Here is a 20,701-nt window from a genome sequence, read left to right on the forward strand (position 1 = left end):
AATCACCTAAGCTAAGTATAAGTTGTCATTGCACTCTGCGCGAATTAGTGTTAATTGATTGCTTGTCAAATCAGAAACATGCAATGCCAATGGCTGGTATACTTTTCTTTTTTAATTTGTTAATTTTCTGTGCACACTTTTGTGCAACAGTTTTTGCCTGGAATTTCTAAAAGGTAATCATTATTTTTTCATAGAACCCATTGCATTACGGTAAACAAAGGAAAATGAACTCCATTTCCTATTGCAATCGGTTAATTGTGTGGGACGAAAAGTAATGTTTACACTGAGCAAAGCGGTTAGGTTGTTTGATTTTAATGGAGGAAATACGGTGGCGATCAAAATGGGATGAATGGTGTTTCGTTTTTAATGAATATTTACAATGTTTTTCAAGCTAAAGTATTTTTAATATTTTGTTATAAAAACACGGTTCATGCTATAACAAAAACTATTCAAATCACATTTTCAAACTTATACAGAATTTGGAAAAATTCCACAAATGTTATCTAAATTTCGAGCTTTTTAACCAGAAATTTTATTTTATAAGATTCTAGTAAAATAAGTGCAACTTTTGAGCAGCTAAAAAAATCGCATTCATTTTTAGTAATTTTTAATGCTGGCCGTTTTTTTTCATATAAATAGCGAAATTTAGGTAAACTGGCGTTGACTTTTTTTTTATTTATCCGCAGTATTCTTCCACAAGAAATTCATGTTTATATAATGTCGTTTCCGAAGAAAATTTTGATCCGCGGTTTCAATTTAGAGTTCAAAGACACACAAATTTAGCGTATATTTACATAAATACATACTATATGCATTAAGCAACCGATGAGCGAGTGAGTTTTAGCTGTGCATTTTGGAACACTCTTTGCCCTGCTGTGTTTGAAGTCAATTATAGCTCTGAAAATTTATTAGAATTTAAGGGAAGGAAACTTTAGAGCTGACTTGACATGAAATCCGTCCATTTTACTCGCTTATCTCGACGTTCAATTAGTCCATTTAAGTAAGTGTAGTTTGTCGTGCCTCTCTTGATCTTCTTCTGTTTGCTTTGGCTGATCAATTCTCCGCCCTTTTGAGTATACATATGTAAATATTGCTTCAATTTATTGCGTGTAATAAAATAAGGTTTTAATTTTCACTTATCGTAATTTCACAGCGCAAGCAAATATACACACATACATATTTATGTATGTAGTATAGTGGTGTATAAATACTAGGAATGTTAGTTCCGGGATCCCGGCCATTTTAAGGTCTCAAAAATCCCGGGATTCTTGGCAGGTAATCCCGTGATTTTCGGGATTTGTAATTTGCAACGATAGCAATAATATAAACTTCTTTTCTTGACCAGTATTGGCTAAATATATTTGAAAATGGCAATATCGGACAATAACCACGCCTACCTCCCATATACCCACTCAAAATTGATATTTACAATAAATTTTAGACGAAAAATAAGAATATTATAAATTTTTGGAAAATGGGCGCGTATATCTTGGTAACCCCCGCACCAGTTTCTTCCATACTTGGCACAGTTGTTAGCCTTGCTACAGCATACCAAATGGCCGAAAATTTTTAAAATCGGACAATAACCATGCCCACTATTGGCTTTATTTCTTGTTTTATTTAATAATTAATATTTGTTTATCAATGTATAGCTTATTATACATATAACATCGCGCGATAGTAAATTTTAAACACGAAACCATGGACCAAGTATGGTAAAATTTCCCTTTTAGTTTTTCATTTTGACGTCGGTAATTCAAAAATGATTTAAAAATTCAGAGAAATACGCTTAGAGAAGAAGTATGGGCGTCAAATTAAAGAGGAAATCCTGTAGAGTTGAAACAGATTAAAATTTTTGGTGCAGAGGGACTGGTAAGTATTGAAAATGTCCTTTTAAAATTTTACCCTTGAAATTTCCCCATATTTGTTTTTTTTTTAGAAAATTATATGTTAAGGACTATATAAACTCGATAACATACTTGAATTTCGTTCCTCCAACTTTATCAGCTTAAAAAAAAGTTTAAATAAAAATTGTGAATCCAAAAAATTTTAATTTTTGTTTAATTCTAAAGAAATTTCCTCTTGCATTTGGTACCCATATTTTTATTCTACATTGCATTGAATTTTTAAAATAATTTTTGGAATAAATCATATCTTTGAAATAACAAAGCCCTTTAAAATAAATCCTTACGTCAGAGAGAAAAAATAAAAAATAAATAAAAAAGTAGGTTTCAAACCCATCACAGTGGTCTTGAAACAATGATAGGTATGACTAAAATGCCAACCAAAACTGCTTGCATACCTGTTTTGGAAGGCACCCATACACCAATATGCAGTTGGAATTAAAATCATATCTGCTCCTATGCCTAAAATATTGTCAAATGAAAATTTGGAAAAAATTTAACTGCAATTGTTAGTATTTCTTGTTCAACAGAGTATTCTAAAGTTATCGTTTTGTATATTAGTGTAAAAGAAAAACAGATAGTATTTTTCTCGATGATAATATTTCTGGTGTAAGCTATTTGATTGAACATCATGTCTTCTATAAGTCATCCGCAACATAAGTGTAATCACGAAGAGAACAGATTTAAAGTGTGCGCGCCTTGTGGGAGAAAGATTAAATTCGGATCGTCAAAACCTTCAGAATTTAATATAACCGGAAAATTGGTGTGTCTTATTAAAAAATACGTTAGTGAAAATTTTAGATTGACCAATTCGAAGTTCCCATTAGGCATTTGTGGTACATGTCGTAGGGTTCTCTGTGACCGAGATATGGATATACCAAATGCAACGCGGCCTCTTCCAAACATGCCTAACTATGAAGATTCGACAAAAGAAACAAGAACAAGTTCATGCTCTTGTTATATCTGGCTCACTGCTCGGGCAACCAGCCATCCAAAAGTTATACAAGGGAGAGCACATACCTTAAATGTATTTAGTGAAAAAAACTCCACCAATGGGTTGACTGCTTTGTCAGTTGGGTCAGAATTAAAAAATCATGTAAGTAAACTCGCTAAATCCTTCCGAAGCACAGAAATGTCGGAAACATTAAAAATTCACGTGCTTCTAAATCATTTGGAACATAGTCTGCATTTTTTAGGCAACGACGGCTTCGGAATGTGGTCGGAGCAAGCTGGAGAATCCATTCATGGCGTATTTTTAAGATTTTGGCTCAATTATAAAGTTAATTCGACTGACGACCCTAAATATATAATCAATTTAAAAAAAACTGTAGTTGAATTTTCATCAAAACACATATGAATTTATATAAAATAATATTTTATATTGACTTTGTAAATTTATAAAATTTATGCAATGAGAATTATTAAAATATGCAATTATGTAATATTATCTCTTGAATATCTAAGTTAAAATATTTTATGCCTATAACGTAAGAAAGTGTTATAATTATATTACCATAGACCTTCGCGATTATATAACTGGATTTGGAAAGTTCTAGATCAACATTTTATAATATTTTAAGCATAGGAGCAGATGGAATTTTATTTTCAACGAAATTTTGATCTATGATTATGTACAAAGACAGTTATGTAAGCCGTTTTGGTTGGCATTTTAGTCATAGCTATGGTTGCTTCAAGACCACTGTGCCATATATTTATTATTTATTTTATGGTAGGAGAGCTTCTCAAAAACTATAGAAACAATTTTTTCGATTTAAGTTGTTGAAAATTAATGAATATCTTAATTCCGGAATCCCGGGATTGTGAAAACGACATCCCGAAAATCCCGGGATCGGAAACAGCTGAAAAATTAACATGCCCAATACATAAATACTATTGTATTCTAATATGTACATATGTACCTAAATACGCATAAACACAAATGCACTCTTATATAAAATAAATGTGTAAAATGCAATATTTCGAGCAGATGAAAGTAAAATCTAAAAGTGCTATAAACACTTGGAAGAGTGCAGTTTATTTGGTATTCGGCTCACATCCGTTTTAGTACATGATATAGCCTAAAATAGTTCATAGATCTTCATTGAAATGCAATTTGGACTGATGGTTGATTATTCCCTGACTAGAACACATTTGCTTGCTTTGCGATAAATTCAATTAATCCACTTTTTTATTGTGCAGTGCATGTGCGGCTCGTGCTGCTAATTGCTTTTATATAGAGCACAAAGGCAAATTTTATTTTGATAAGCAGCTCAATACAATAGTTATAGTAACTAATAAATCTTAATAAGCTTTCACAAAAATTGTTAAATCGGAATAGGTAGTACATATATTGTTTTGTCTTCAGCGAAGATTCTCATACTACACTAGAATGACTGAAAAATCGACATGCCGTGAAAGACGGAGAGGGGTTAATTTTAAATTAAAAGCAGTTCATTCGTTTTAACAGTAGCAATTTAAATTTTCAGTTTTATTTTATTATTTTAATAACAAAAAAGCTTAATATACATGTTTTGAGAGATTTCTGCAACCTTACGGAGTGCTGCCAGCTTTTCTTTTTATCACAACACGATGTAACGAGCAAATGTGGCACGTTCCAGAAACCGTTACTAGGGATATGCCGATTTTGACAATTCTCAAGTAAAAGTAAACAACGCCTTAGAAACTTTAGATGCACTGAAATTTGCGAATACTTTCACAAAAATCGCCGTTTTTAACATTTTCGCTATTTTAGTTCTTTTTATAAATCACAATTTTGCAATTTAACACAATAAAACCACGTTTCCTGTCAAAAAATTTATTATTGAGAAAGTTTATTATTTTACAGTTTATTTTATCTTCCCATTCGGCTTTGTTTACTTTTACTTGAGAAATTTCATCGCCGCTGGGAATGGGGAATCTTGTATTAAATATATCATTCTTGTAACCATATAGTGTTTGGTGTTGGTCAATTTTTGCTCTTAAAATTAAGAAAATTATGTCGAGCAAAATATTTATAACTACTCAAAAACGCTAATATGTGGTAGATGTCAGCAGACCTTCTATGGTAGATGTCAGCAGACCTTCTATGGTAGATGTCAGCAGACCTTGTGTGGTAGATGTGGTAGATGCTCCAATGTGGTAGAAGTCCGATCACTGGGGCTCACCCTCATCAGAAATCCTTGCCACTTGAAATGAGGTAATTTTTCATTTACATAAATATTACGAACTATTGAATAATTTAATTTACTGATTGACTTACAGATATAAAGAGGGAAAAAGACCAGACGCACTATTGGCTGAAATTTGTTGGTGGCCAAAGTTTAAGTACGAAGAAGGCGATGGGAACGATAAGTTCACATCTTGCATACTCACCATAGTCCGTTGGAGTTTTTCACCTTCATTGACCCCCCGTGAAAATGCCTGCTTAAAATTTCTGCAGAACATTTTAACCCTTTAACTGCATTTATTGATAAACTTTTATGAAACTTTCTTTAAAGAGGTTCAAAAAACAGTTAAAGGGCAAAAATATTCTACAAAAAAAAAATTCATTAAATTTTACTGTAGGTCTCTGAAGACAGAAATTATGTTTGAAGTTGATTTATGTATAATAATTCAAGTAAAATATATTACGTTAATCATATAAAAATGTTGCCTGAGAAGAGCCCTAATGAAATTTCACGAGAAATAATTCCATTTCCTCTCGCGACCATCGAAATTCACTTTTTTGTAATGTCTCAAAATGAGGTATCAAAACGGCCCTTCTATAAGAGAAATGGTGCCCTAAAATGTTAAGCATCCTTGGAAATCAGAACCCCCCCTAATGATTTGAGTTTAGAATCACTGCCAGATATGTGGAATACCTCAGAACTATTACACACATACCAAGCCGAATAAAAGTAATATTTCAACTTTGCTCCAATGCCACCAATTCACATTTACGACCATAAAATGAAAAATGAGCCACGAATTCGGCTGTGTCATTGTGCTTGCAACGGAGTGGTGGCACAAGCTGGGCCGCATCTTCTTCCTGATGCAAGCGAACAGACAAGATAGCCACCAATGCAGCTATGCCACCAAATGCAGCAGAATAAGCAGCAGCTGTGCGAGCAAGCAGTACGAGGAAATTGCCGAAATGCAGTGATGCATCGCAAAAATGAAAGACAGCGACAGCGGCAAAAGGAAATTTGGTGCCCAAAAACACACAAAAACCTTAATGACGAACCAAATCAGAGGGGGCCGGCCACAAAGCAGAGCTAGCATCACAAGTGTTGCGCATATCCTTTTCAGTTGTATATGGTTGAGCGCGCGACGCGGAAATATTACACATACAAATATGCACACATGTACATATGTACATGCATACTTAAGTAAATAAATTCATGTTGTGTTGGTGTTAAATTCACTTCATAAGCAAATTTACTTTCGTTGCGTTTAAATGATTTTGTGTGCCCCAAAAATGAGTGTTTGTTATGGGAATTATGTCGTGCGTGGCGACAACAACAACAACAGCAACATCGTTAAGTAGACAGTCTGTTGCAGCTAGTCAATAAAATGTGCTTACATATGTACTTCTGCGTTACAAGTGAACCAGCAACATTGAAGTGTTGTTTGAGCAACATTAGTGCGGCACAATTGACAGGCAAGCAGAAAAAAAAAAATCGAACAAAAATGATTAATTACAATTTTGTATGAGGAATATGTTTTTCTTAAATGTAGCAACATGAACTACTCGTCTCTAACTTCACACTGCAGTTGTTGTTGGCATGATAGTTTTTATATATGTGTAGTTTTTCTTGTTGTAATTGTTGCACCGTTTTGCTGCTTTGATTAATTGAGTTTCTCGCCGATTGAAAAACGATTTTTCCAAAACCACTTTTTCTTCCTGACGTCAACTCTTAAAACTATTTAGGTACATGCGCTCGCTCGTTTGTATGTTTGTAGGTATTGCAATTCTGCTGTGTGCGCGCTCTTGCCTTTCGATAGTCGCTGATAAATCTCAACGCATTACTCGCGTAATGGGGTGCCAATTTTAACTCGTTTGACGGCAAATTTCTGGTAATTTATTAAAAAGTCAAGCAGGCATATAAATTGCGAGTTGGTTTTATTTTTATTTTTTTATTTTTTTTATTCGATTTGTGATACTCTCATTCTATACTTCAATTGAGCTTGTAAGCATTATTAGAGAAGTCCAGGCATGTTTCATGAGTGTTTATATATACATATGTACATTTGTAGTTGTGGTTGTAAGTTATGATGTATCAATAATGAATTGAAGTTGTAATTGAGTTAATTAAATCGCTTTTGACTGATTAACCGTATGAAAGTAAGTTAGTTTTAATGAATCTCGTTAGTTTATGAAAAATTTGAAAATTCTCTTATAACTAGTTTTAATAGGTTTAAACTGCGAAGCCAATTTGCAGTCAATGATTGAAATCCATTGAAACAGTGGAAATGTGTGTGGTAAATTTATATTTGCGTACAAAGTCGGCTGGGGAATTGATGAAACCAAATTTTCCTGAAAGTTTGTCTTGGAGCAAACGGCTCGCTATATAACCGTGTATTCGGTTAATAAAGCACCACCTTCCAGCAATGGCTTGTGTGCTGGGTTTGGAACCCGCCATTTAAAAACCACTTCCAGTGAAGAATTAAAATAAATCCTCGGACGAAACCCCCTCCTCTGGAATATCCGAATCCTTATTGGGGAAAGTACCTCTGCCCGGCCGGTTGATGTTCTCGTAAGGAAAAAAGCTGACATCACCGGCATTTAAGAACTTCGTCGGACGGACAAGGGAGAAAATGTCTGAGGCCTTGTGATGTCTACTACAGCTGCCATGTAAAGCAGCGAAAACTCGGTGTTGGATTTGTGGTGAGAGAGAGGGACTCCATTGCCGAGTACTGTCGTTCACCCCGGTGGACGAGCGTCCAGCCACAAGCCGCATCAAAGCGAGATTCTTGAATATTTTGGTAAGGACGTGGCATTCAAGGATTTCTTCAAAGAGCGCTTGTTGCGTACACATGAACGTTATTCAGTCACGATATCAAAATCGTGCTTGGCGATTTCAAAGCCTCCACGGCGAAACGTCCGATAACGGACTGAGGCTGGTCGACTTCGCGGGGTCCGTAACATGGCAGTACTAGGTTTATGCATAAAAAGATCCAACAAGCTACTCGGCTGTTGACTTTGGAAATTTTGGACACGTACTGCAGACTTTCCAGGGATGGTTATAGGCTAAATAAAATTTCGATATATAAATGTGGGCGTGATGTCTGCCATACATATCTCTGGAAGTGTTCATTAGAACAGTAGTAGAACTTGTATGGATATATATGAAGTCAATCCCATACTCATGGACGAAAATGAGGCTTATTGGAAAGCGGAGCGTGACACCTCCGAAAATTAGTGAAACTTTTACCTATCTTTGTATGTATACATTATATAATTCTTTTGTATGTGTGTTTATGAGTGAACTCCTCCTAAATGGTTGGGCAGATTTAACGAAATCTTTTGTATATATTTGAGTTGTTCTCTGGATAGCTTAGGCTCACAATTTGACCGCCAGGTGGCGCTGGAGTTGAGTTATTACTACAAATTTTATTTATGAACTGATTTGGCTCATATTGGCAACATTTACATCAACCTGCTGCACCATTGAGTAGGGCTCGCTCCTGTGTGTTCCGACTGACCAAATGGATGTGATTAGCCAATATTACAATCCGTTAAAGCTTAATTCGGAGATACCAGAATTTAGTTATACAGGGGTCAATCTAAAATTACCTCCGTTAAATGAACCACCAGAACCAGGCAGTTAAGAAGAAAATGTTCTTCAAATTTATTTTGGAAATATGCCTTCCAATGATCACCAAACCAAAATATTAGCAGATAAATCGTGAAAGTGAGTAGTTGGTGAAAATGTTGGACCAAAGTGGTTCAATTACAAAATAATAATTTTAGGCGTGACGAAGTTCGCCGGGCCTGCGAGCAATATGTATAAGTGATATGGATTTAAATATAATACTTGCTTGAGCTCCTAAGCTAAATGGTTAAGAAATTTGTAAAAAAATATTAGTTTTTATATAAGCAGTATAACTAATGGCGTATTCTTTTATACAAAAAATATTGCATTTTCGTTGTCCGAAGAGGGTAATGAGAAGGTATCATTTTTCGGTAGAAAAGAATATGTCATGCGAGCATTTAAGGTTCTGATGTGGTAAAGTTAATTAGCATTAAAAGTTAAAATATCTACTTGGGTATGTTAAACCTTATCATTTCTTCAGAGTACCCTGCGGAATGTCACTTCTTATGCCGATCACGTACGAACTATAAATTTAATTGTTCTATTGAAAGGACATTTAAGGATCATACCAAAACAATCGAACAAACTAATATTGCCAACACAGAAAATACCATCGGCTTATCACCGCAATCACACCTCTAAATTACAATTACCAAATAGGAAAAAAAACCTTACTTACTTTTCAAAGATCAGAGATTCGAAAATGTTGCATGTCCTTTGTGTTACGCATTAAAACCTTTCATCTGACCTTACAATTGCAAGAGTGGCAATAGCTGAGACCCTTGTTGTAGGCAATAAATAATTTGGAAAAAGAAACTTTTCTTTTCCTAATTAAAGGTTAAATAAAAATCAACAAGAAACCAATATTTAACCTAAACATTTTTAAGACATTCTTTTACCTCTACACCTAACAGTTAAACTCCCTTTCGTGGCCATATTTCATGTGAGTTGCCATGTCGTGCACTTGTCAATGTGCGCCACAGAAATATCATAAAATAGCATCACTGCTACACTTGTTCGATTCGGTATTTTGTTAGAATGATCTTAATATTTTAATTTATGTACAGATTCCATTTTGTACCAACCGTTGCAGTTGTCCACTTGCCAACGCGTTTTATTTATGACTTTGTTGCAACACTTAACCCTCGACACTGCATCATCGTCCCTTTCAACTTTCTTCACGTATCAGCCTACGGTTGAATTATTTGTTTTTTTTTTTTCTGTTTTTGATGTGCAATTGTTCTGTATGTATGTATATCACTTTCTCGCTTTCCCGTTCCATGCTTCTCCAACTATTTACGAAGCATCTACCTGCTTTCATGCGTATTTTGATTTTAAATTGGATTTTAAAGATACACATAAACAGCATCATAGATCGATGCTATAAAACTCGTAGATTTGCCTTTATTAAATACACTTCAAATAAATAAGCAGACAAGAAAAAAGTTACGAGGGGAGAAGAGTTTGAGGAGAGGAGAATGAGGCGTAGGAATAACATGAATCGGTGCTAGAAAAAAAAAAAAAAATTGAATAGAATTGATACACTCAACAGCCCAAACAAGCGATAATCTACATAAAGGGAATGACGATAAAAATAACAATGATTCAAATAAATTACAAGCAACTTGAAAGAAGACAAAAAATTGAGTAAAAATCAAAGAAAAAAAAATGTTCGACGGAGGAAAGAATTTTAGTGGTTACGCAAAGCCGAATTTGGAAAATCAAAGTAAGCAAAGCAAGCCATACGCGTTGTTGTTGCACAGAGAGTGAGCTGCCTATGTATGCATGCAATACATTTCATCACGTGCACGGCTAGTTTAAGATCGACTCATGCACTTCACAAGAAATGCGTAAAGAAAACAAGAAATAGTTTAAGATAAAGGTTCAACTATTTTAAAATGAGTTGTAGAAAGAAGGTGAAGGCACAGTGGTTCGGGTTTGTTCAAAATGTGTGTGCATATTCATAGACGAGAATTTTGACGTTAGAACAGGAGAAGCACTTCAACGCAAATTATGCCTCCCTTCTGTTGCATAACTGGCTATGTGGCCCTATAACTGGTATAATTTTTACACTTGTTTATGAAGTTCTGCCAATGCTGCCCATCACTGCACTATACCATTACTACAATGCTGTTCAATTATTATGCTATGGCACACAATTTTTCTAGAAGTTTTGGAAAATCTTGAAAGCAGCGAACAATTTTTTGACGCTTCAAACAAGCGACAACCCGACCTATAGCCGTGACTAAATGTACACCTAAGTTTCTTTTGCAAAATTCAAAACATGGATTCTAAATAATAGTTAAAATGAAATAATTTTTAATTTAAGAACCTCCTGTCACTGTCACTTCGTCTCATTCCCCCGTTTTTTTTTTTCTCACAAATTTCTCCCATATTGACCCACTGCATCGCACCAAAGATTCCAATTTTCGTTGGTAATTTAAATATTTTGCTGATGCGCGTGTGCGATCGATAGTTTAATCAGTGGAAAATAAAACTCCAACTTAATGATGCTCACCTGGGTGATAATATGGTTAAAAGAAACTACAAGCATTTGAGCACAAAACGTTGTTGCACGGAAACTAACAAAAATAAGTTACACTTATAAAAAACACAATCCTGATATCAACATACAAATACAAAGGCGATTAAAATACGCTTGAAGTAAAATACAAAAAAAAAAATAAATTAAGTATTTTTTTCGGCGGATTTTCTGGCGCTGAGATGCAACGCTATTAGCTTGTAGGCTGATGTGCTGCGCTTGTTCTTGCTGATGCTGCTGCTGCTGCTACATCAAAAAGGTCTTATTTATATGTGCTGTCAATGAAAATGAGCGCTGCTTGATGTTTAGCTGGAAAATTGTAACTTAGCCTTCCTCTAACTGCTGTTAATTACCAGGCTTATTTGATTTTTTATTTTGCTTTGTTTTATTTACTTTTATGCTCTTTCGATCTAATTTTTTTGGAGTTAACTGAAATTTAATCTGATACATTTTGTAGCTCTTATCTGCTTATCTTTATGTTATTTGAAGTTAGTATGAGGAAATCAATTTTTTTTATTTTTTTTAGTAAAAATGGAGTTAAATTTGATTTTAAACAGCGAATTTAGTTTGAAATTTGTCCATTTAAATGGAAATTTTTGTACTTTATGATATCGAATTGCATTTAGTTAGACTGAATCATTATAAAATTGTATTTTTTACAGCTATCTATTGGTATTTAGGTAAAATGCGTAATGCATCAAGCTGTATAAAATTCTTGTGTGGGTAGTTCTTCAGTAGGATTGTATGTGAACTATTTACTAGTTTTTGAGTTTAGGTGCATTTTTTTAGTAAAAGCTATTTTGTTGGTGCAATTTATATTGTCTTTTAATGTCCACTAAAATATCGGTGCTCTTTTTTATTGTAGCATGAAGGGCAGTGAAAGTTTCCTGAAAAAATCGCAACAGTTTTGAATGTTGTTAATATTACTTGGTCGGTATATATTATCTATTGCACATTGGTTTGTTAGTTTTGTTTATATATATATATATATATATATATATATATATATATATANTATATATATATATATATATATATATATATATATATATATATATATATATATATTTAGTTCCGCATTATCTATCACTAGGCATCTAAAACTAAATGTTGAAAAAAATGTGGACCTTGCACCTTCAGGTAGCGACATATTCGAACTTATCCTTCATAAAAAACCTCAGCACCGATTTTGAACCAAAAAGTATTCGGCAGAATCCCTTGCAGTATCTCAACTTTCAACATTTTTTTTTTTTTTAAGTGTTTAAGTGTTGAATCCATGTCCAATTTTTTTATTTACTTAAGCAATCCTTACTGCTTACTTAAATAAAGGATTGAAATGGATTAAACAAGGATTAGAGACAAGAACCACTTAACAGTGGTAACAGTTTTTATTTTTTGAATTTTGAATTGTGTCGTTATTGCAGAGGACCATCGATTTGTTTCTTTTTCGTTTGCCATTTAATATAATTTCCCTTGCCGCTTATAAAATTTTTCGCTTTCCCATACGCAAATGTGTGGTAAACTCATTCAGTACCCTCCGTACTTTTTACAAGAAGTGTACAACAAACTGCAAAGCAAAAATCCAAGGTAATAAAAATATTTAACAGCTGTAAACCTGCTGCTAATCCCTTGCAGATATATTTTGCACTGCGTTCCCATCACCAACGATATCTACCTCTTTCTCTATGTGGCTTCGCATACTTACTGCTGTTGCATGTTACATACTCAAGAGTAGTGGCCTATTATGCATGAAAGATGAGCGCGTGAGAAGCCCTGAATATGAAAGATTTTGTTTTATTTTACATAATCCTGTGTTTAAATCAATACATATGCGCTACATATGTCTATAAGTTAATTTTTGGGAAACAAAATATGATTTTATCGTATGTTGCACGTTCCACTACAAGTAAATATGTGAAAATACAATGAATGGGTGATATGCTTATGTTGATATTGTGTTTGTGGTTAAGTTTGCGGCTTAAATCTTTTGTGTGTACGCGGCAGAAAGTCACATTTTCTCGTCCTTATATGGCAGTTCACACATACTCTTACATATTTTGGATTTTTTCTTAAGGATTTGAGAATATTTTGTAAAAGTCCAAAGTATAGTCGGACACCAGTTATTGGTATACCATTTGGGCTCAAAGCCAAGATTATTGTCTTGACAATCGTCTAGGTATTTCTCTGCACATGATACTCCAAGGCTAGGTTAGGATGGAGTGGTTGAGACTGTGTACAGTCCAGCAGAAAGGCAAACTTAGGCCTGTAAGAGCCTTAGATATTTTCTAATTGATTATTGCCCAGATCTGCTTAGTTACGAAATATGCGAACGTATTCGCCATCTTTCTTTAAATAATTCAACAAAAGCTGCTTTAAGTCTTATGAAGAGGACAGCGGGACGCTGATAGTTTGCAGGTACTTCACTGTTTAGAATCTTCCCACACTCGACGTCAACTTTCGAAGAAGTGCAGCTGAACTGTTGAGCTCTAATAGCTGTCTTGGCTGTCAGAATAAATGATAACCGACTCAAAAAAAGTTGAGGTAATATTTAGCCATAGGTCAGCCTCCTTCCACCATTTTAATCCAGTGTATTATATAAGTGTAGTTTCCGACCCCATCGCTTCTCCACCACTGATTTGTGGGCTTAAAGAGCAATAATGTAGTCGATATATCGTCTTAAGGGCTTCCTGTGGGTCATGACGGCTATACTGCCTAAACACATATTAAACCAAAGGTCTTTCTAAAGGTTTTCCGAAGCTGTCTAAAAAAAACATAGTTCACTTCCGCCAAACGAGTAAGGTTTGCTCTCTCTACCCCTAAGTCAGAAATATTCTAAGCGACATGTAGTGCATCAAACTTATCGATTGATTTTCCTTCTGCACTTCACAGATGCGCTTTTATATTTCGGAAAAATAAAACCAAAAATATCGAACTACCCCTTGGTATGACCGGGCTTCGACTCCTGGTCTGCATAATCACCTAAAGTAATAGACATTTTTTTTATTCAAACTACTAGCCCCCGAGCAAGCAAATGCAAACATCAGAAACATTTTTCATAAAAATTCATTTTCCATTCGGAGGTAAGGTCGGCAAAAAGGGGTACCTTTCTCTTTATAGCCAAAATTGCATCGTTGGAAAATTAACGAGAGACAATTAAAAGAAATGCTGTTGAACGAGTAAGCCGTTTATGAATTCCTTTGTACAATGAGGTTAATGGCAATTGATCAAAGTTATAAGAGGTTTTATATTCCTGTTAAGTTTCTAATGTGTCGGAAGCACCCAAACCTCTGTAACCATACATTTTTTATTCAAATTTGCAACAAAATGCAATGGCAGTCGCTTAACCAACTCAATATTACTACTTATGCACGTACCTCCAACAAACTCTTTTGCATATTTGCACTCAAAATTGATTTCTGCATAATTTACGCCGTCAAATAATCGGCAATGTTTGGTGAACAATTTTCACAGCTTACAAATGCGAGTTCACACGGGGCGCGGTTCAATTATAATTTGTGCATAAATCTGTTGAAAAGTGGCTACAAACGTAAATGCATAACCAGCACCAGTACTAGAATGCAAAGTGTAAATAAAAGCATAGCAGAGACCTCGAAAGCATTTGCAAATTGGCAAGCATAGTTAGTACCCTGTAGTCAAATGAACTAGTTGTAAACTACCCCACAACTAGTATGAATCGCATGCCCAACTAGTCAGCCAACTATCTTTTTTCCATGCAATCAACTGGTATTTTTAACATGGGGATGTCCTACGAAATGGCAATTGTCAGATTTCGGTCTGAAATATACGAGTCTCATACTAGTTCAGAATAGACAGAAAAATACTAGTCTAATTATGGACCAAAACCACTATTTGGGAGTCAAAAAATAAAATGAATTCATGAATATACAATAAAAAACATTTAAGTACACTTTTTTACTTTACATATTTTTATTTAGCAGCCTTAGATTTGCCAATAATTATTGTTAATTTTTTGAGTATTAATTAAAAGAAAAAATAAATACATAGATATTTCAATTTCCAACATCCAATACTCCTCATTTTCAGAATATCAACGAATTTACTAAACTCAGTAAATTCAACAGACGACTTCTCGGTAACAAATAAAGATTTTTTAAAGCTTTAAAATGAATTTTGAAGCGGAGGAGTAGTGCAGCTCAAATGTGCTTAAAAACCGTGATTTTTGTACTATTAGGTTAGAATATCCCGAAAAACCTGACGTGATCTGGGTCAGATTCGAATTCAGCACGTCAAAGACCTTCGGAAAAGTATAATCCGATTCTTGGTTAAAAAACCTTGTTGGCCTGTGTAATTCAAGCAGTTATTAAATATTCTTCATATTTGTCCATAGTTTGGCTTATTGATTGATAACAGAAATTAATCAAATAATTATATTAATCGTGTAATAAACAAAATAAAAAATAATTGAAAATGATCAAAAATAACAAAATAACAGGTCTGGTATAATTGAATACTCAATTGAGTACTCAATTTAACGGTTTACGATATACCCAAAAAAAGTTATATTATTTTGTGTACTTTATTGTATTAAACTGTCGAAGTCAAATAATACAGGGTATGAATAAATCGTTTGTACTTGGTACAACTCTGGTCATTTTCGAACTAGTTCGGTTTCTGTTAAGAAATTCTAGTTGTAAACTAGTATTTTTTCTGACTAGTTTGGGATTTCACTGCAGAGTAGTAGCTGAAATACGAAGAAAAAAAAAACAAAGAAAAAAATAGCGTTGGCATTCTTTCGCTGCGCGGCAATTTGGCGTTCAAAAAATTATGACGAAAATAAATTCGAAATGCGAAAGCGGCCAGCGTGCAACGTGCAACGTGCAACATGCTACGAGTATAGCGCACAGAGTGAGGAGGGAGGAATATAACGAGAGTGTCGGTAATGGTGTGTTATTGAAGGCTCCGTTGCAAAAGCCGCAAACGAGCACTGCAATTGGCAGCACTCACCGTTCGAAATTCGATTACAAATTCGATTATTATTTCTGTTGTGTTGTTGCAAACTGGTGGAGTGTGCACACTCGCTTGTGTATGCGCCGGCTTGGTGCTTGCAATTTTGTGCTCATGCGCAGAGGAATTTCCATTTAGCACATTCGCGCATGCGCAAATCGTTGCATTAGTCGCAGACTGTCGCACAGTGGGCAGAAACGTATACTTTTTATTGTAAATTTTACTCTTTCTTTAATTTCCTTTTTTTGAATCATTCAAGAAACGTTCTTCCGTTGGCGCTACTTATATACTTAAATAGCAAGCCTTTCCATTTCACCAGCTTGAAAAATTGTGCTTCAAAGGTATCAGTATTTTGGAAGAATATATACTTATGAAATAGTCAAGTCAATATGCCATTTATTTCCTGTTATATTCTTATCGAAGGAGGTGGCATTGAAGGTCGGTCAAATGCTCATTACGGGTAAGGGTGTTCTCGGCATTTAGAGATCATTTACTGTTAGCTGTTTCTCAATTTCATATTTATGTACGACAAAAGCACAGTCTTTCCTGAAAATTGCATATGCGTATGTCAATGTGTATGTGTGTATCACAGTATTTACGATGCGATCTTGCGGAGTTTACAAAATTAGCCCAAAATTTATTGCGCTATTTGTTAAAAGCTTGGTATTCTCTACTTGGCTTTTCTTTCGATATACATTTTCGTGTTTCAAAAAGCCGATGGTAATTGTTTTTGTATTCACGATGAGGCCCCGATGAAAAGATCCTTCCACTCTGAACCTATAGGTGGCAACGAAATAAAGGGCGCCCACGAACACAAGGAAGCAGAAAGTGCAAAACAACTGGTCTGCACTTGGGATGTACAACTGGGGCAAATCCGCAAAGGAGAGAGACAAAAGGAAAGTTTTTTAGTCTCGACCTAAACCGACAAACGACTACCGCAACCCAAAGAAGAATTAGAACACTAAATTTATTATAATTCAAAATATATAAAAATAGCGTAATCATTTCCCTTTTTATATTCAGAAATAAGAAAAGCTCAAGGTTGTCTATTTTGTAATTATACTCAACTTCACCCCACATCTTAACATTCGCACCAATTTTCCTTTTAATCTGTTGGGTTATTTCTATTCTTTCTTGTTGTATAGGATTTGACACAAAAACATTTGCCATTTAGCCCACAGTGTGACCTTTAAAGGTGCAGTCCATAATGCTTCTGGTTTCAGAGTCGTCGTGTTGGAGGCGCATGCGAAAAGATGTTACGTGTTGTGTGGACCTCTCTCCCAAAGTGAGCTGGTGTTGGCGTCTTCTGTGTTCAGATGAGAGATGTAGCGATTGAGCCTGTGGCACCAGCCAGAACGGAGTTATGCTACGATGCATTTGGTCTCTCTCGGCAGTTCTTCTTTTTCAAGATTGATGACCTGCGGTCCACTTTCTACGCGTTGGAATCTGATGTGCCTTACGATTTAGGAAAAGAAATAACCGACTTGAAAATGTCTGTGACGCAAATTTTTACAATGGGTGGACCATTGCTTGCAATACTAAATTTTTCCTTTTTCTGTTTCTAGTGCTGAACGTTATTTTAATGTCCTTGTAAGAAAAATAATCTTTATTGTTGTGCGGTACAGGAGAGCTGCCTAGTAAGTCAGACAAAAAATCATTGTTGTGAAAAATTATCATTGTTTTTATCTTTTGTCTTTGGAAGACCAAATGCTCCTTACATGGGGGACATACAAATTTGTAGTAGATTACGGAGATTTCTCCCAATTGATTTGCTTTTTAAATTTTCTTTGTCTGAATTAGTTAATTCGCTTTTCTTGTTTGCCACCACATACTAATGCATGTACATACTAATGTTAGGCCACTAGCTGGAGAATTATTGTGGAGACTGTGAACAATAAAAAAGTATTAAGGAAAATGTTTGGCGATTACACATTGCCCTAAGTGTTTGGCCGAACTTCTCCTCCAATTTGTGGTGTTTGTCTTTATGTTGTCACAGAAATGTTGCCTGCAAATTAAAGTTTTTTTTTTTTTGCAAGAAGTCACACCGAGGTTTTGCAATGGCTTCCAAGGTGCGACCGCCATTAGAAATACTATGATGCTGGTGGGACCAGAAATCGAACCTGTGTCTTACCGAGTGGTTTCGCACGCTTCAAAGCACTCGTTCGGTGAACAACATATCTTTCAATATAGCCGAGCGTTGTATAAGTATGTGTGTATTTGGACATTGCACGTTCGCTTTTGGCTGTATCACATGGTTACCACACACACACGCTATATATCTCTCATAGAAACATGTCATACACACATACATATAAGTGCGTATATTGTCCGCTATGCTGTGCAGCGCTATGCCGCATCGAATGCGATAAATCAAACATTAATCAAATTTTAAATTCATAATTATATTGGGCGATTAATGGTGAACCATTGGCAGCTGGTCGGCGAGCGTCCAAGTGGAAGCTGGTTAGAGGTATTTGCTTTGGCAAAAACGATATCTTTTTCCCCATAAATAAATTATAATCAACAAGTTTTATATGCGCTCGTTTTATTATTTTTTTGGTTGCCCATTATTGTTTGTTTTCGCTTTTCTTATTTATTGCTAAGCGATAGCTCTTGATTACTGCTTGATTGAGCGTTGCCTGAGTGTGTGGGCAGGCGGTGCGTAACTAATAGCGAAAACTATGCTGCTTGTTTGTATTAGCTTTTGAATCTTAAGCGTTTTAATTAAAATAGAAATCGATGAATATTGTTTTGATTGACTACGTCCAAAAATGTTTTTAGCGCTTACTCAAAAGTACCAATCAATATTACAATATATTTATGTGGCGCATTTTTTGTGTCTAATCCTTTATAGAAAATTTTAACGAATTTCGAATATTATGTGAGAAGGTAATAAACGAAGAGCTTTCAATGCGATACGTCGAAGTCTTACCGGATCCAAGAACTCTTGTAATACGCGAACATTTCATTCGCTTTGTCCCAATCTATAGTCAGGCTTTTGAAAATCTGCCAAATGGCATATCGCAACGATTTGAAAAGTTTCATACTGATAAGCCCGGGAGGCAGGGTTATGAAGGAGCAGCAAAAATGCCCAGTCATGTACAAGTCAATGTTTGAATTTTACTCTGTTACAGGCAATGTCAATTCCTTCCATACAAAACTGTCTTGGAGTCGTCAGTCTAGTTGTTAATTTATTCAGAAATAATACATACATTTTTGGAACGTGGTCAACAGCAAAACAGAGGAGTGATTTCCAAGTCACCCGATAGGTTTGTGTAAGGGAGGTTTGACTTAATATCTCCATTTTCAGTATTTCCGCAAGTTTCAGGAGGCTAGAAAATCGCATTAATTTTTAATAATCTGACGGATTTTTGCACTCTTTTCCATATAAGCATGCATTCTAATAAAATAAATTGCCGGAAATTGTTCGCCACTAAATTTCAAAAATTGAGTACCAGTTTTTTATAAATTACACTTTTTATATAAAAAAAAAAAACCATAAAAGCCGTCACAAAAAATATATATATATAATCAACGGGACTTTTCGCCTACCTTCTGCTAAGGCAGCTATCACTTACTAAAATTTGTTTGAATGCGCTGACTAGCTCAAATGTGCTATGCATTTTTCGTTTCCTTAATTAACTGAAGTGCTCTTTGAAGAACAGAGCAACTCGGCGCAGAGTGTATTTTTAATAAAACTCTAACATATTTGATCACTGAAATATTGAGTTTTAATATTTCGACAAACTATTAATTATTTATAAATCAATTTTTTATTCATCGATGATAACTTCAATTTAATGATTTACTAGGTGGATATAATAAAAATATCCTAACAAAAAAATGTTTAAATAAATACTTTGATATAACATTTACACCAATTTTTAAGTGTAATTATTATTTTCCCTGTTCAAGTCTAGTCGGAAGAGGAGTGGAATGCCTTTTCGAGTTAGAAGTGAGACCGCTTTTCTTATTTTAGTTACAATAAAATATTTTCCCATTGGGAATACTCAAATGCTGGTAAATGTAGATACGCACACACGTACCAAGACAAGTTTCCTTGCGTGCACTTGTATATGTTTTCCAGCCTGTGCATGGGTCTGGAATGCCAATAAACTTTTTTAATTAGACAGTTTTTGAAGTTGTCAATTGACAATTACATATGCGACGAAAGACGGGAAAAATGTTTAACGCACAATGCTATGTTGCGAAACCAGCTACTAAACAAAAAAAAGAATAAAACAAAAACACAATGGGCTGCCACAACAAGCAGCAGGCAAGTTGCGTGCACACAAAATGCCCAATGCCCACAAAAACCAACGGCATTTAGACGCCATTGAGCGCCAGGCGTAGCTCCATCGGTAAACATGTGAAACAAATCAAAAGACTTAAGCCACGAACTCGACGGTGGTGTAGGGGTTGAGTAGTGCGTTGGGTGCGTTGGTTGCGTTGGCTGAACATAATCACACACATAC

The 20,701-nt window shown here is 35.0% G+C and overlaps 1 protein-coding gene across 1 annotated transcript; it reads left to right on the top strand.

Annotated features, from left to right (window-relative positions):
• Positions 1 to 2,245: 2,245 nt before the first annotated feature.
• LOC108363812 (uncharacterized) lies at positions 2,246 to 2,929 on the top strand. The gene is made up of 2 exons (XM_017617301.1): positions 2,246 to 2,667; positions 2,732 to 2,929. The coding sequence occupies exons 1-2, from the start codon at positions 2,536 to 2,538 to the stop codon at positions 2,927 to 2,929; spliced, it is 330 nt and encodes a 109-aa protein (XP_017472790.1). The 5' UTR covers positions 2,246 to 2,535.
• The last annotated feature ends 17,772 nt before the right edge of the window (positions 2,930 to 20,701 follow it).

Source organism: Rhagoletis zephyria, unplaced genomic scaffold (assembly GCF_001687245.7).
Source record: "Rhagoletis zephyria isolate East Lansing unplaced genomic scaffold, Rhagoletis_zephyria_1.1 Rzeph_scaffold_01381, whole genome shotgun sequence".
Lineage (NCBI taxonomy): Eukaryota > Metazoa > Arthropoda > Insecta > Diptera > Tephritidae > Rhagoletis > Rhagoletis zephyria.